We start from the raw sequence: 15,357 nt of genomic DNA on the forward strand, positions 1-15,357 counted from the left end.
TGTGTGTGTGTGTGTGTGTGTGTGTGTGTGTGTGTGAGAGAGAGAGAGAGAGAGAGAAAGAAAGAGAAAGCTGCCAGGTCCGGGATTTGAACTGCAGTTGGCCATGTGGGAGTCTGGCACTCTTAACCACCAAGCCACCTGCCGGCCCCAATTTCAGCCTTTAAAAAAAAAAAAAATTGTCAGGATACTTTCACTCACCAGAGGAGAAAGACACCCCCTAATGGGGTGTAGTCGTGCCTCAATCCCTTCTCCACATCTCCATTTTGTTAGAGTTTTTTGCACCCACACATACATACCTGGTGTGTTTTTTCAAGCCACTGGAGCAGAGATTTGAACTGTGGTCAGCCATGTAAGATCTGGCTCTCACCCTTTGAAGACAGCAGGCGGTGTAGTGTTAAGATGCTGGACTCCCATGCAGTTGACTACAGTTCAAGTCCCTGACCTGCCAGTTTGAAACAGCCAGCACAAGTGCGTGTGTTCCTCAAATCCCGAGAGGAGAAGAGTGGAGAAGGAAATGTATGGAGGGCACTGATCACGGGCCCCTGCATAACCACGTGGTGGCTGGTAGAAAAGTTGGCCCTTGTATTGGACCTCCACTTAATAACACAAGAGAGAGTTTCTCTGGATGATTAAGGTTTTCTTTCAGGCATACTCTGGGCTTGTCTTCCTTTGTTCTGCTATGTGTGCCATTAGACCACTATCAGATTTTCATCACCAGAAATTGTTTGAAGTCACTGTTCTCATTGCCATTCTGTCTTTATTTTTCAGTTGGTTACTTAAGTGTGAGAAGAAAGAAATGCATGTGCTCAATATGCCATCATTAGCTAAATGTCCTCATTATGGTTATAAGAAAACTTTTCGTTTAGTTATTCATATTCAACTTATGCATTACACAGTTTAGAGAGTCCAGGCTTATTATAGAAAATGTAGTCTCCTAGACCCACCTAGTTCTTAGATTCCCAAGATAGCTACTTTTAGTCTTTTATACAAATTATTTAAGGGCTTTTTTTTTTTTTTAAGAGTGATTTTTGCTGTAGGACATGTGTGCTCACCAGAGAGACAGAGACACAGAAAGTGAGAAATCACTCACCCACCCACCCCACCCTCAGTGGTGGGTGTGGCCACGCCACAATCCCTTCTCCATTCTCCTCTCAGGTTCTTGGACACACACACAGATGCGTATCTGGTGTGAGTTTTGAGTCACTGGGTCCGGAACTCAAGCCACACTTGACTATGTGGGAGTCCAGCGGCGTAAGCATTACACCATCCTGCCTACAAAGGGACTTTTTTTTAAGAAGAATTATTTAATTTTTTTATTATTATTGTTTTTTAATTGACCAGAGAGAGATAAAGAGAGAGAAAGGGAAAATGAGAAAGCAAGCTGCCAGGTCTAAGACTCAAACCATGGTCAGCTATATGGGAGTCCAGCACCTTAACCATCACACCCCCTGCCAAGCCACTCAGGGGTTTTTAAAAAATTTTTTTAAAAATAATTATTTATTTATTTATTACTATTACAATTTTAAAATTTGTTAGTAGCCTTCTAAGAGATAGAGAGAGAGGGAAAGTGAGAAAGCAAGCTGCCATGTCTAGGACTTAAATTGTAGTTGGTCATGTTGGAGTCTAGTGCCTTAACCATTATGCCACCTGCTGGCTGGGTTATTTAGATTTTACTTTCATGTCTTTAATAACATGCTTGTATTCTTGCTTTTATGTTTTTCACATTTTGGCATTTTCTATTGACTTAATTTTGTTTTAAATTCTTCATTGTCTTTTTTAACTCTTAATTTAAATGTATCACACATGTAGAAAAGGTGCCCAGATCATACACGTACAGCTCCGTGAAAAATCAAAAAGCAAATATAGGGACCAGCAGGTGGCATGGTGGTTAAGGCGCTGGACACTCCCACATGGCTGCCCAGGGTTCAAGTCCTGAATCTGGTGGCTTGCTTTCTCACTTCCTCTCTCTCTCACTCTCACCCTCTGTCTCTCTCTGCTCAAATTAAAAAATAAGTAAATGAATAAATAAAATAAATAATTATTTTAAAAAGGCAAATATATTTCTATAACCATGACCCAGAGCAAAAAATAAGCTATGACTCACCTCACAGAAGCCTCCTTCTGCCTCTTTTATTTTATTTTGCCATAGGGTACATATGCTTGCCAGAGAGAGACAAGAGGGAAGTAAAGTGAGAAACTATTCCCTCCCCCACCAAGGGGGATGGCCAGGCTACAGTCCCTTCCATTCTCCTCTCAGGATTTTTGGCACACACACATATGCACCCTGTATTATTTTTAAGCTGCTGGATCCAGGACCCCAGCTGTGGTCAGAACCTTAACCACTACGCCACCTGCTGGTCTTATAATCACTTAATTGTCTCTTCTCCACAAAGTAACCACTATCCTGAATTCTAACACAATAGATTAGTTTTGTCTAATTTTTAAAACATTATACTAATGGAGTGGTCAGCAGGTGGTGTGGTGGTTAAGGGCTCTGGACTCCCTTGGGGACCAGCAGTTAGCATAATGGCTGTGTTGCTGGACTCCCATGCAGTCGACTGTGGTTCGTGTCCCAGACCTGGTGGCTTAAAACTCACGCCGGGCATGTGTGTGTGCGTGCCCAAGATCCTGAGAGGAGAATGGAGGAGAAGGGATTGCGGCGTGGCCATCCCCCCTGGGGGGTGATTTCTCGCTTTCTGTCTCTCTGTGTCTGTCTGGCGAGCGCACACGCCCTGTAGCAAAAACCTCTAAAAAAAAAATGAAAGAAAGAAAGAAAGAAAGAAAGAAAGAAAGAAAGAAAGAAAGAAAGAAAGAAAGAAAGAAAAATAAGGGCTCTGGACTCCCACATGGCTGACCACAGTTCGAGTCCCGGACCTGGCAACTTGCTTTCTTCTCTGCCCCCTCCCCTCCTCCATCTCTGTTCCTCTCTGGTCAAATGAAAAATAAATAAATAAATAAAGTTAAATAATTTTAAAAAATATACTAATTGAATTGTACAGTATATTATTTTCTTTTTTGTGGAGAGGTTTTTGCTATGGGGCACGTGTGCTTGCCAAACAGACGGAGAGAGACAGAGAGACAGAAAGTGAGAAGTCACCCCTGGAGGTGACCTTCTCCTCCATTCTCCTCTCGGGATCTTGGGCATGCACGCACATGCACCCAGCGTGAGTTTAAGCCACCGGGTCCGGGACTCGAACTGCGGTTGACTATGTGGGAGTCCAGTGACATAGCCATTACGCTAACCGCTGGTCTCAGGGAACCTTTCTTATGTGTGAGTTGTCTTTATCCCTATTTTGTAATTTTCAATTTAACTTCTGGCCTCAGGGTGAATAAAAATGGAATTTCCCAGAATTTGACACAGCAAGTGTCAGGGACACTCCTATTTCCTCATCTAATAAACCCACTTGGCATTTGTCATGTTCGCCTTCACCTCCTTATCCTCCACCCACTGCCACAGCTGTGGAAATGAGTGTTATCTTCCCTTTGGTCTCCACCTTTCTGAGGCACTGTAACCAATAATGCCTTGCAATGGCTATCTTTGGGTGACCTCAAGGTCTCAATTCTGAGCTCTCCAGTCTTCCACTCTGGGCCAAGGTTATTTTGGTGGTTGAGTCATCTCAACTGGGAGCTGGGAGGAAGAGGGAATGAGAAACTTCCCCCTCAGGCTTCACTGATGCAAACACATATCAAGATAAACAATAATGTTTCACTTTCTTTTGATAAAATGATTATTTCCATAGTTTAGGCTGAATATAATGCATTTGAACTCCTACTTTTGCCTCGGATGTTATTTGAATAGCAGTACATGAAGATGAATGTATTAGAACAGTATCAAGATAAGATCTTTAGAGAAGGATATAGGGTTAGACAGTGATACAGCAGTAAAAGGCAACACTCTCCCAGGCAATCTCACATGTAAAGTATCCTAGTTCAAGTCTGGAGAACTTCACTACTTGGGGCACACACTTACCCGTGATCCGGAGAAGAGGAAATAGAAAGGCAGCATGTTTGATAAATTTGGACACGAGAAGAAGGAAGAAAACTAAAAGAACAGTAGCTAGAGCGAGCTTCTTTGTAATTGGGAAATGCAATATACCACATACAATTATTTAGGAAAGGAAAGTCGAGGGACCAGCAGTTAGCGTAATGGCTATGTCACTGGACTCCTGTGTAGTTGGCCGCGATTCGAGTCCCGGACCCGGTGACTCACACTGGGCGTGCCTGCCCAAGATCCCAAGAGGAGAATGGATTGTGGCGTGGCCATCCCCCCAGGGGGTGATTTCTCGCTTTCTGTCTCTCTGTCTCTCTCGCGAGTGCATGCACCCTGTAGCGAAAACCTCTCCAAAAAAAAAAAAAGAAGAAAAGAAAAAGGAAAGTTGAAGACAGTTTGTTAAATTTTGAAATAATAAAATTTAAAAAATGACATCAGGGGCTAGTGTGTGGTATGGAGGTTAAGGCAACTGGATCCCACATGGCTCACCATGCAGTTTGAGTCCTGAACCTTGAAAACATGCTGGGCACATGTGCATGCGTGCCCCAAATCCTAAGAGAATAAAGGGATTGTAGTGTAGCCTTCTCTCCTGGGACTACTTTTTCTGTCTCTCTGGTGAGTGCACATGCCCTATAGCAAACTTGAAAAACAGGGCCAAGGAGATGACATGGAGGTTAAGGCACTGGATCCTATATGGCCAACTTCCAGTTTAAGTCTCAGATCCGATAGCTTGAAGATCATACTGGATGTGTGTGCATGCTTGCCCAAAATCCCAAGAGGAGACTGGAAGAGGGATTGCACTGTGGCCATCTTCCCTGGGGGAAAGAGAAAGGAGAAAGCTAGCAAATGGAAGCAGGTAAGGGAGCTGGAGCATCTTTCCAATGTGACTAGAGAGAAAAATACAATCAGAGCAGAAAATTCCCTGCCCAACGTAACGCATGCAGAAAAGGAGCAGGAGATCTCTGTCTAAGTAAGTAAGTAATATTTATAGAGCCAATGGGAAATCAGTGGGCCCAGCCACATTAGATGAGAGTCAGTGAGATAAGAACAGTCTGTGGGTCCAGCCAACGATAACCGATGTGACCTAGATTAAAATGATCAGCCTTGCATAATGCAGCTGCCGGTACCTTTTGAGCTACTCTCTCTGTCCTCTCAGGCCCTTTCCCACCTCTTGTGAGTATACTTTTACTTTTACTTAATAAACTACCTTTTCCTTATACTTGGCGTGTTTCATTCAATTCTTTGTCTGAAACACCAAAAACCTGGATATCATCACAGAAGCTGTCCTGCAGAAGTTAAGCATTTTTTATTTAATTACTTTCCTTTATTTATTTATTTATTATTACTATGTATATTTTTTTATTTCACCAGGAAGAGACATAGAGAAAGTGAGAAAGTAAGCCACCAAGTCTGGGACTTGAATGGTGTTTGGCCATGTGGGAGTCCAGTACCTTTAACCAACCACTATGGCAACTCCCAGCCCCAAGTTAATTTGTTGTTTTTTTTTTTTTTTTAAGAGATTTTTTTTTACTATAGGTTGTATGTGAGAGAGAGATTCAGAGAGACAGAAAGCAAGAAATCACTCCTGCTGTGGGGATGGCCATGCTGCAATCCCTTCTCCATTCTCTTGGGATTTTGGGCATGCCCACACAAGCACCTGGCGTGAGTTTCAAGCCTTTGGGTCTGGGACTTGAACCATGGTTGGCCATGTGGGATTGTAGCAATGTAACCATTACACCACCTGCAGGTGTCCCCGCTTTTTTTTTTTTTTTTTTTAAGTTTTTTTCTTCAGTGTGCATTCACCCAACATAGACAGTGAGAGGGAATGTGAGAAATCAACCCTCCCGGGGGAGGGGGTGACCACGCCAGAATCCCTTCTCTTCCATTCTCCTGGGATTTTAGGCACACGCGCATCTGGCATGAATTTCAAGCCACCAGGTCCAGGACTTGAACCGCAGTCACCCATGTGGAGTTAAGCAAAGAAACTGCTACACTATCTGCTGGCCCCAAGTTAAGCATTTTCTAAAAGTCAGGGTTTTTCCCCCCCTGTTTTGGAGAGATTATTTTGTTTGTTTGTTTGTTTGTTTTCTGCTATAGGGTGCGTGTGTGCACTCGCCAGAAAGAGAGACAGAAAGTGAGAAATTACCCCCCAGAGGGATGACCACGCAGCAGTCCCTTCTCCTCCATTCTCCTCTCGGGATCTTGGGCACGCACGCGCACACACAGACACCCAGCATGAGTTTAAGCCACCAGGTCCGGGACTTGAACCGTGGTTGATTACATGGGAGTCCAGCGACATAGCCATTACGCCAACTCTTGGTTCCCTAAAAATCACTGTTAATGGGGCCCTCAGGTGGATTGATAGTTAAGGCTCTGAATTCTCACATGGCTAACCCATGGTTTGAGTCTCAGACGTGGTGGCTTGCTTTGTCACTTTTTCTTTCCCGCTTTTAAAAATTATTATTAATTTTATTTATTTATTTCCATTTGATCAGAGAGAGACAGAGCGAGAGAGAGGGAAAGTGAAAAAGCAAGCTTCCAAGTCTGGGGCTCTAACCACGGTTGGTTGTGTGGAAATCCAGTGCCCACAACCACCATGCCAACTGGTAGCCCCACTTTCTTTCTTGCTTTCTGTCTCTGACACTCTCTGGTGAGCACACGTGCCCTGTAGCACATTAAAAATAATGACAAATTAAATAAATAGCTTTTTTTTTTTTTTAAAGTGTTCATGTGCGAAGTACTGCCATACTCAACGTATGGCATAGGGTTCCCTGGATTCTGAGCCACTTTAAGGGAATCAACAAAGTCAAAACTGTTTTTGTAGTGCTACTAAAACATTTTTTCACTCTCTCTTCCAAGTGTAGATTCAAATTTTCTGGAGTCCTGATGTGACATCACAACAGATTGAATGTAGAAGCATATGTACAAATTTCATAAAAACAGGTTTCTTATTTTAACATGTAATGGGATTACTGTTGTTATTTTGAAATGAATTGTTGGGCTGACCTCAAAGCCTAGTAGTTAAGAGAGCCAACCAGGGTTTAAATTCTGTCCCTGGCGACTTACAAAAAACACCAGTTAGATATTAGGTTGTTGGGAAAGTCATGACTTATTTTTTGATGTTTTTCTATGCAAAAATGCATCATAACTTTCCTGATGACCCAATAAAATCCTGGTGGGAAGGACCAATGAAGGAAAAAATATTGCAGTGTGACTGTACCCCTTAGGTGGTACGTGGTTTCTCTTTTTGTCTCTCTCTGTCTCTCACAAGTTCACACACCCTCTGGCAAGCAAATAAATAAATAATGATTTTTTGCAGAAAGACATGAAGTGAATTGTTAAATAATATATATATATATATATATATATGTATGTGTATATATATATATATATAGTTACAATTTCTGTTTTTATTTATAATATGGTAAATATGATAGATTAATCCATATTTAGGGTCATCAGTAATCTTTAAGAGTAGGAAGTGTACCAAAAAGTGCGAAGGCTGCTGACATAGAGAATCTCTTAGCCTAGTCCTCAGACCTGCTCCAGAGGCTTCCTTCAGGGGCATATCTTACTGGGCTGGATCTGCAGGATGCACAGTAGGTTCTTATGGGTCTTACTAGGCAAACTCATTTGCTGTTCTGAACCTCAAGTGCAAAGCTAAAGTAATTTACAACCCTGGTCATGACAAAGCCTTGTTCCACTTATATTCTCTTCTGCTATCATCCCCATCCTCACCATTCTGGATATCCATAACTTACTTTTAATTCCTCCTGAGGTGTACTCATCACTTTCTGAACAGAAAGCTTTCAAGAAACCTCTTTATTGCCTGTGTATATATGAGGTGACCTCAACAAAAAACTATGGCACAAACCTTAAAAAAAAAAAAAAAAAAAGAAAAGAAAAGAAAAAGGAGGAAACAAGAGAACATGAAATTAAAGCATGAATTTATTATTTATTATTTTTTAGTGTGCTATAGGGTGTGTACGTTGCCAGAGAGACAGAGAGAGGGAAAGTGAGAAATCACCGGTGATGGCCATGCTGCAATTCCTTCTCCATTCTTGGGATTTTGGATGTGTGCACACTGGTGTGCATATATGCATACAAGTGTCTGGCATATTTTTCAAGCTGCTGGGTCTGGGACTAGAACCATGCAGTTATCCATGTGGGATCCAGCACTCTAACCACCAGGTCATATGTTGGCTCTGAAGTATGAACTTATTTTGGTGCAAAAAAATTTTTTGGAAATTATGGATAGTTCTTTTCATAATGTGTATTTTCCACAAAGTTTTGAAACCCTCTTATATTTTACTTGGTTATCCTGCAAATAGTTCTGGAATTTGTTCTCTACGTAAATCTTTTTCTTTCTAAAATTTTGCCAGAAAATGCATGCGTTCACCAGAGAGAGTGAGAATTAGCTAAAGGGAGAAAGCACCCACTGGGGGTGGGTCATGCTGCAATCCCTTCTCTTTTTCCTCCTTTCAAGATTTTGGGCACACACGCACACGTGCCTAGAATGTTTTGTCAAAACTACAGATCCGAGACTCGAACTGTGCAGCCAACCATGTGGGATCCAGCTACCTTAACCACCATGTCACAGGCTGGCTCTATGTATCTTTTAAATAAAGTTTTTTTTTTCCCTCCCTGAAGCCAGCAGGTGACTTGATGGTTAAGGTGCTAGATTCCCATGTGGCTGACCACGGTTTGAGTCCTGAGCCTTACAGCTTGAAAATGACAACAAATTGGTTATTTATTTAATAAACAAAAATTTACAAATAAGTAAGAATAAACAAGTAAAGCGTTTTTAAAAGTTTTCAGATCCAACAGCAACCTGTTTGTTTATATACTTATTTATTAAGCACTCATATAAGACACTCCAGGAGGTATTCTGAGCTGTCTAAACTTCTAAGAGCTGCAGTTACTGGTCTAAGATCCCAGAGTTGGCTAAAATTGAAGTGTCAATAGCTACACAGAGAAAGGTCTCATGATTTTCCTTTTTTTCTTTGCCTCCTTTTTTTCCTCTCTTTTTTGACTTGGATGAATTTTTCTTCTTCCTCTTGCCTATAGGAAAATAGAAAATGTCATAACAGTACCCTTATTTGCATAAAACCCATATATTTAATTATACAGTTTTATAACAGTTAAAATTGCTTATATAGGGCCAACAGGTAGCGTGGTGGTTAAGGTACTGCATCCCTCATGGCTTACTCTGTGGTTCAAGTCTTTAACCTGGCAGCTTGAAAACTACATCTGGCTTTGTGTGTGTGTGTATGTATGTGTATGTATGTGTCCTGCATGCCCAAAATCCTAAGAGAATGGAGAACGGATTGTAGAAATCCCCGGGAGGTGATTTCTCACTTTTCCACTCTCTGTCTCTCCAGTGAACACATGTATCTTATAGTGAAAAAAAATTTTTAATTGCTCATATAACCAGTTTTTTATTTTCAGGTTTGTTTGCTTGCTTGCTTTTTAAACAATGCCCTATATTTGGGTATTTACAAAACTATTACTAGCTATTCTATAATTACCAAATTTTTAAAATCCATAAATATTTGTTAATTTATTTTCTTTTAGGTTGCAATTAAAATAATTGACAAAACTCAGTTGAATCCAACAAGTCTGCAAAAGGTAAGATTTATGCAATGTGCACTGTTTTACAATTGGTTTTATTATGTTTAATGCAGTAAAACTTCCTTTTAATCAAGTGAATGTGATTTAGTGTTCTTAATATCACAAACTCCAAGGGCTGTACTTTTTAGTATTCTAAATAATGACTAGAATAGAATTTTTTTTTAAATAGTACACTACAAAGATATTTTCATGTAATTGTGTTATAGAGATTTATTTTCCTTTCTTATAGCTATTACGGAAATATTTTTTTAAAAAGCACTTTGACTACCAAATTCTTGATATACCATGTCTAATGTCTAATTAAGGTGTGATGATTAAATAAAAGGAAAATGCAAAATTAAAATGAGTGAGAGTGGAAAAGCATGTTTGTAAAGCACTATTGATTGCTATTTGTATCGTTTGACTTAGATCAGAAGGCCTACTTTATGCTAGAATCACTGCTGGGGGCCTGCTCCAGCCTGGGTGGTTTGAGACTCGTACATAGGAAGGTGATGTGGGTGAACAAAATTAGGCTGAAACCTCAATGCTCCTTAGCATGTTCTCAGCCGGCTACAGCCAGAGCAAGCTCAGGACCGCAGTGTTAGTGGCTACCAAACACACATATTTATTGAGGGATGTCTTACAGGAGTAGGAGGGGTGAGGGGGAAATAAAAGATTTATTCTACGAAACAGGGAATTTAAGGCACAGGAACAATGATCATAAAACATGATGTCTGTCTTGTTTGATTAGGTATAATCAATTACAGTTCTCAGGATGAAGGAGTCTATTTGTCTAGTGTATTTTCTTCTTAAATCTTGATTACCTGACAGGGCCTTTTCGGATGAGAGGGTCTTGTAGCTCAGGAGACAACACAGGATGTTTTATTAGCAGTTTTTCATAGTTAACAGCATACAGGGGAAAAACTGTTTGTAGTTAGGTACTATCTGTTGCTTGCCCGAACCAGATAAGAACTTTCAGCTAAGATAGTTACTCTTCCCCCTGGAGCCTTCAGGTTTGTTTATCCTGTCGCTGTTAGCCAGATCTGTCCTTCCTCTATTAACCCATGGGTCCCTGTATTTATTAGTTGAATTCTTTGTCCGTTAATCAGTGAATTCTTGTGCTTTATGTTCCTATTATGGTGGTAGATGCTAACTTGGCCTAACATAAGTTAACTTTGGCCTTTAGCTTTAATAAGGGGTATTTACGGATAACTAGCCTTAAACTAATTTAGTCTACATATGCTACTATGGCAAATTTGGCTTATACTAGCTTAACCTAACATATGCTAATTTTGGCTTAAAACAGGCAGGTGGGGGAGTTCTCAGACTTCCTGGTCCTCCAGTGCTGTCTTAGGAAACCGAGAAACCGCATTCCTCCAGGATCACTAATTGGCTTTATTGTAAAGTTGCAATAAGGTTGGGGGTGTTGTTTTACCTTTGCAGGGTCACGGCAGAGAAATTGAGTGCAGGCCAGTACAGTGACACAGTGGAGGGCTTGTAAACTGCGGACCTTGCTTGCAGTTTCTTCCCACCCCAGGCCTTGCCTTAGGCATGGGAGGCAGCCTCTTTACCAGCTTGTGTTGTCTGCATGGCCCCTTCACCCTATATTTGAACACAATAGCGGTCGAATTACTCAGGTAGGGGCTGGGTATAGCTATCGTAGGTGCTTCAGTCAGCAATTAATGATCTTCATAATAAAACCTTTCTGGTTCTTTTAGTTTTGCAAAGCCTTTTTATATGCTTTATGTGATCTCTAGATTTGGCCTATAGTAGAGTCCTTGACTCGGAATAGGACGTCCTAGCTCTCCCACTTAGCTGAATATCTGCCTTTACCTTGAGCAAGGCACTTAACTTTTTTGTACTCAGGTTTCTCATCTTTAAAATGAAAATAATTTCATCTTCTCAGGATTGATGTATTAATGAAATAATGCACATAAAAGAGCTTTGTAAGCTACAAAGTACTGTATAGTTGTAAGATATTTGAATAAATATAATGCCCTCTATACATTACTGATATGTTTTAATAGTTATTTATATCCTGATAATTTTGAAGGCCTTTCCCCTGTGTGTAGGAAGTAGAGAGGGAGGTAGACTTTGTCTTACACAAAAAATAGTATTTAAACAAGTGACCTGCAGTTCATAGTGGGCCTTAGGTTTCTTTCTTTCTTTCTTTTTTTTTTTGGAGAGATTTTCGCTATAGGGCGCGTGCATTCACCAGACAGACAGAGAGAGACATAGAGACAGAAAGTGAGAAATCACCTCCCAGGGGGGATGGTCACACTGCAATCCCTTCTCCTCCATTCTCCTCTCGGGATCTTGGGCACGCACGCACACGCGCCTGGCGTGAGTTTTAAGCCACTGGGTCTGGGACGCGAACCGTGGTCGACTACGTGGGAGTCCAGTGAGCGGTCGACTATGTGGAAGTCCAGCGACATAGCCATTACGCTAACTGCTGGTTCCCGGCCTTAGGTTTCTTAAGGTGGCCCTGGAATGGATCTGAAGTTCTGGTTCTTTGTTCTGAAGACTGAATTTTGCCCATTTCCTTAAACTTTCATCTCTTCATGGATCTATGGAGTTGGTACTAATAAGTAAGTTAGGGGTTTCTAAAACTTGGTGTTCAGATCTAAAATTAATATACAAAGCCAGGGTTGGCAGATGGCGTGGTGGTTAAGGGCGCTGGACTCCCACATGGTCAACTGCAGTTTGAATCTCAGACCTGGCAGCTTACTCCTCCCACCACACCCCCACCCCCACCCCACCAGTGAAATTTAAACAAATAAAGAAATAAAGTTAAATAATTCTTTTTTTTGAGAGGTTTTTGCTATAGGGTGCATGCACTTGCTAGAGACACAGAGACAGAAAGCGTAAAATCACCCCCCTGGAGGATGGCCACGCCGCAGTTCCTCCTCTTGCGATCTTGGGCACACACGCCTGGCATGAGTTTAAGCCACTGGGTCCGGGACTTGAACCACGGTTGACTATGTGGGAGTCCAGTGACATAGCCATTATGCCAACTGCTGGTCCAAAATAATTCTTTTTTTAAAAACAAACTAACAAACAAACATACAAATAATTTTCTAAGGACTCTTAATGCAGTGTTCTGTGGTGTTATAAATCTTCTACTCTCATGTGAACCTGAAGATAAATGGAATCACATCAGTTTTCCAAGAAAAAATTTTTTTACAAAATTATTTTATTTATTTAACTTTATTTATTTAATTTGACCAGAGAGATACAGAGTGTGAGAGAGAGAGAGAGGCAGAGGGAAAGTGGTAAAGCAAGCCACTAGGTCCAGGACTCAATCCATGGTCAGCCATGTGGGAGTCCAGTGCCCCAACCACCATCCTATCTGCCGGCCTCCTCCAAGAAAAGCTTTTTTTTTTTTTTTTGGAGAGATTATTTTTGCTATAGGGCGCGTGTGCTTGCCAGACAGACAGAGAGAGACATAGAGACAGAAAGTGAGAAATCACCCCCCAGGGGGGATGGTCACGCTGCAGTCCCTCCTCCTCCATTCTCCTTTTGGGATCTTAGGCACGCACGCACACGTACCCGGCGTGAGTTTTAAGCCACCGGGTCCGGGATGCGGACCGTGGTCGACTACGTGGGAGTCCAGCGACATAGCCATTACGCTAACTGCTGGTTCCCTCCAAGAAAAGTTTTATCACAATGTTTTCTCATGTAGGCTGCAATTTTTCTTTCCTCCTTATTTGATTCTTTTATTATTTTTGGTCATAATTTTTAATTGCTCCTATTAATATAAATTACTGTCACTTAATTATCAATTTAGTACATTGTAAGTTGTCTGGTTAGCCTGATACTGTGATTATGCATATTTACATCAGTGTTAATTTGGGCTCTAATCGAAGAGTTGGAACTTTAAGATTTGTGTGGGACCAGTAGATAGTGTAATGGCTACGTCACTGGACTCCCACGTAGTCCACTGTGGTTCCAGTCCTGGATTTGGCGGCTTAAAACTCATACTGGGTGTGGGTGTGTACATGCCCAAAGTCCCTAGATGAGAATGGAGGGGAAGGAATTCCAACATGTCCATCACCCCTGGACAGTGGTTTCTCACTTTCTATCTGTCTCTCTGGCAAGCACATGTGCCCTGTAGCAAAAATCTCTCTTTTAAATAAAAAATTTATTTGTAGTGTATAGTTTGTGTTAACCTATCCATAGAAAACTTACTCTAAAGCCAAATCTATCTAAATTAAATAACCTGATTATATTCACTCTGTAGGACTTTGTTTAAATTTGTGTATTTAAGTTCACATTCTTCTCTAACAAAGTAAATCAGAAGCATTCCATATATGTTTGTTTCAAATCTTCTTCACGGAATTCTAATGGCCATAGGGTACAATGTATCTGGTGACTTTGTCTGTTGCCCGTTGAAATAATCAGTTTTACACCCATTCTCTTTCTTTTTTTTAACCTTATTTTATTATTATTATCATTATTATTTTCCAGTTTGATCAGAGAGAGACAGAGAGAAAGAGAGAGGGAGAGAGAGGAAGTGAGAAAGCAAGCCACCAGGTCCAAGACTTGAAACATGGTTGGCCATGTGGGAGTCCAGCGCCTTTAACCACCATGCCACTTGCTGGCCTTTTTTTTTTTTTTTAAACTTTATTTTATTATTATTATCATTACACCTATTCTCTTTCAACAGTATTCATGAGTCTGTCATACTTGCATCGGGAGCTGTTCTCTTCAGGTCATAATATGGAAGTCCTGGAGCATACCCTAGAAACTTTTACTTTACAGAACATTCTTCCGTCAACCATATTCTATGTGTACTGCCACTACCAAAAAGTTGAACTTACTCGCTCAGGCATTGTTTGAACAAACATGTAAAAAATAGTATCAGTTCTTGGGGCCAGCAAGTGGCCGTGATGTTTACAGTGCTTGAATCCTACATGGCTGACTGTGGTTCGAATCCTGGTCCTGGTGACTTCTTTTTTCACTTCCCCTTTCTCTCTCTCTCTGCTCAAATTAAATGAATAATAATGATAAATAAAATTATTATTATTATTATTATTTTTTGGAGAGGTTTTCGCTGTAGGGCATGTGTGCTCACCAGACAGACAGAGAGAGACATAGAGACAGAAAGCGAGAAATCACCCCCCAGGGGGGATGGTTAGGCTGCAATCCCTTCTCCTTCATTCTCCTCTCGGGATCTTGGAATGAAATAATTATTTTTTAAAAAATAGTGTCAATTCTGTGATATTCAGTCTTACATACTTAGTCATGTACATTTACTAAATGCACATAAATGTACTGAATTGACTGCAATTTGCATATTGATATTAATTTCATAGATGAGGCTCTTCATTTTTGTTTTCTTGTCTTAGCCATTGAGTTAATAAATATTAGACTGTAGTGAGAGATTTATTTTTCTTCATTGTTTTGTACTTTTTAACTTCTTCTACTCATTCATTTTATTTCATAAGAGTGGTAGAGGGAGCACCTTTGGCGGTTATGTCATATGATTCCTCCACCCAGATTTTCCAGTCAGCCAGGATTATAAGGTTGTGTGCATGCACATAGAGCACATACATGCCCACCGTGTGTAGATCAACCCTGGATTGGAACTCCCAGTCTTCCTGTGGTTTCCAGAGTTACAGGGTGCTCTACTACCCCTGCCATCTCAGCTGATCCTTCAGCTTCCAATGACTAATCCTGGCATACTAATGTGTTCATAAATGTCTTTGAGTTTGGCTTTTAAAGAACTCTGTAATGTTATATGACTATGAAGGTTT

The 15,357-nt window shown here is 40.8% G+C and overlaps 1 protein-coding gene across 6 annotated transcripts in view; it reads left to right on the forward strand.

Moving 5' to 3' along the window:
• Positions 1-15,357, forward strand: part of MARK3 (microtubule affinity regulating kinase 3) — a 159,363-nt gene that overhangs the window by 41,091 nt on the left and 102,915 nt on the right. For all 6 annotated transcript variants that reach the window (XM_006160041.3, XM_006160042.3, XM_006160043.3 and 3 more), the window contains exon 3: positions 9,566-9,619. In XM_006160041.3, coding sequence (XP_006160103.1) covers positions 9,566-9,619 — 54 coding nt within the window. The remainder of the gene's footprint in view (positions 1-9,565; positions 9,620-15,357) is intronic.

The sequence above is a fragment of the Tupaia chinensis genome, unplaced genomic scaffold, assembly GCF_000334495.1.
Source record: "Tupaia chinensis unplaced genomic scaffold, TupChi_1.0 Scaffold000671_2, whole genome shotgun sequence".
Taxonomy (NCBI): Eukaryota; Metazoa; Chordata; class Mammalia; order Scandentia; family Tupaiidae; genus Tupaia; species Tupaia belangeri.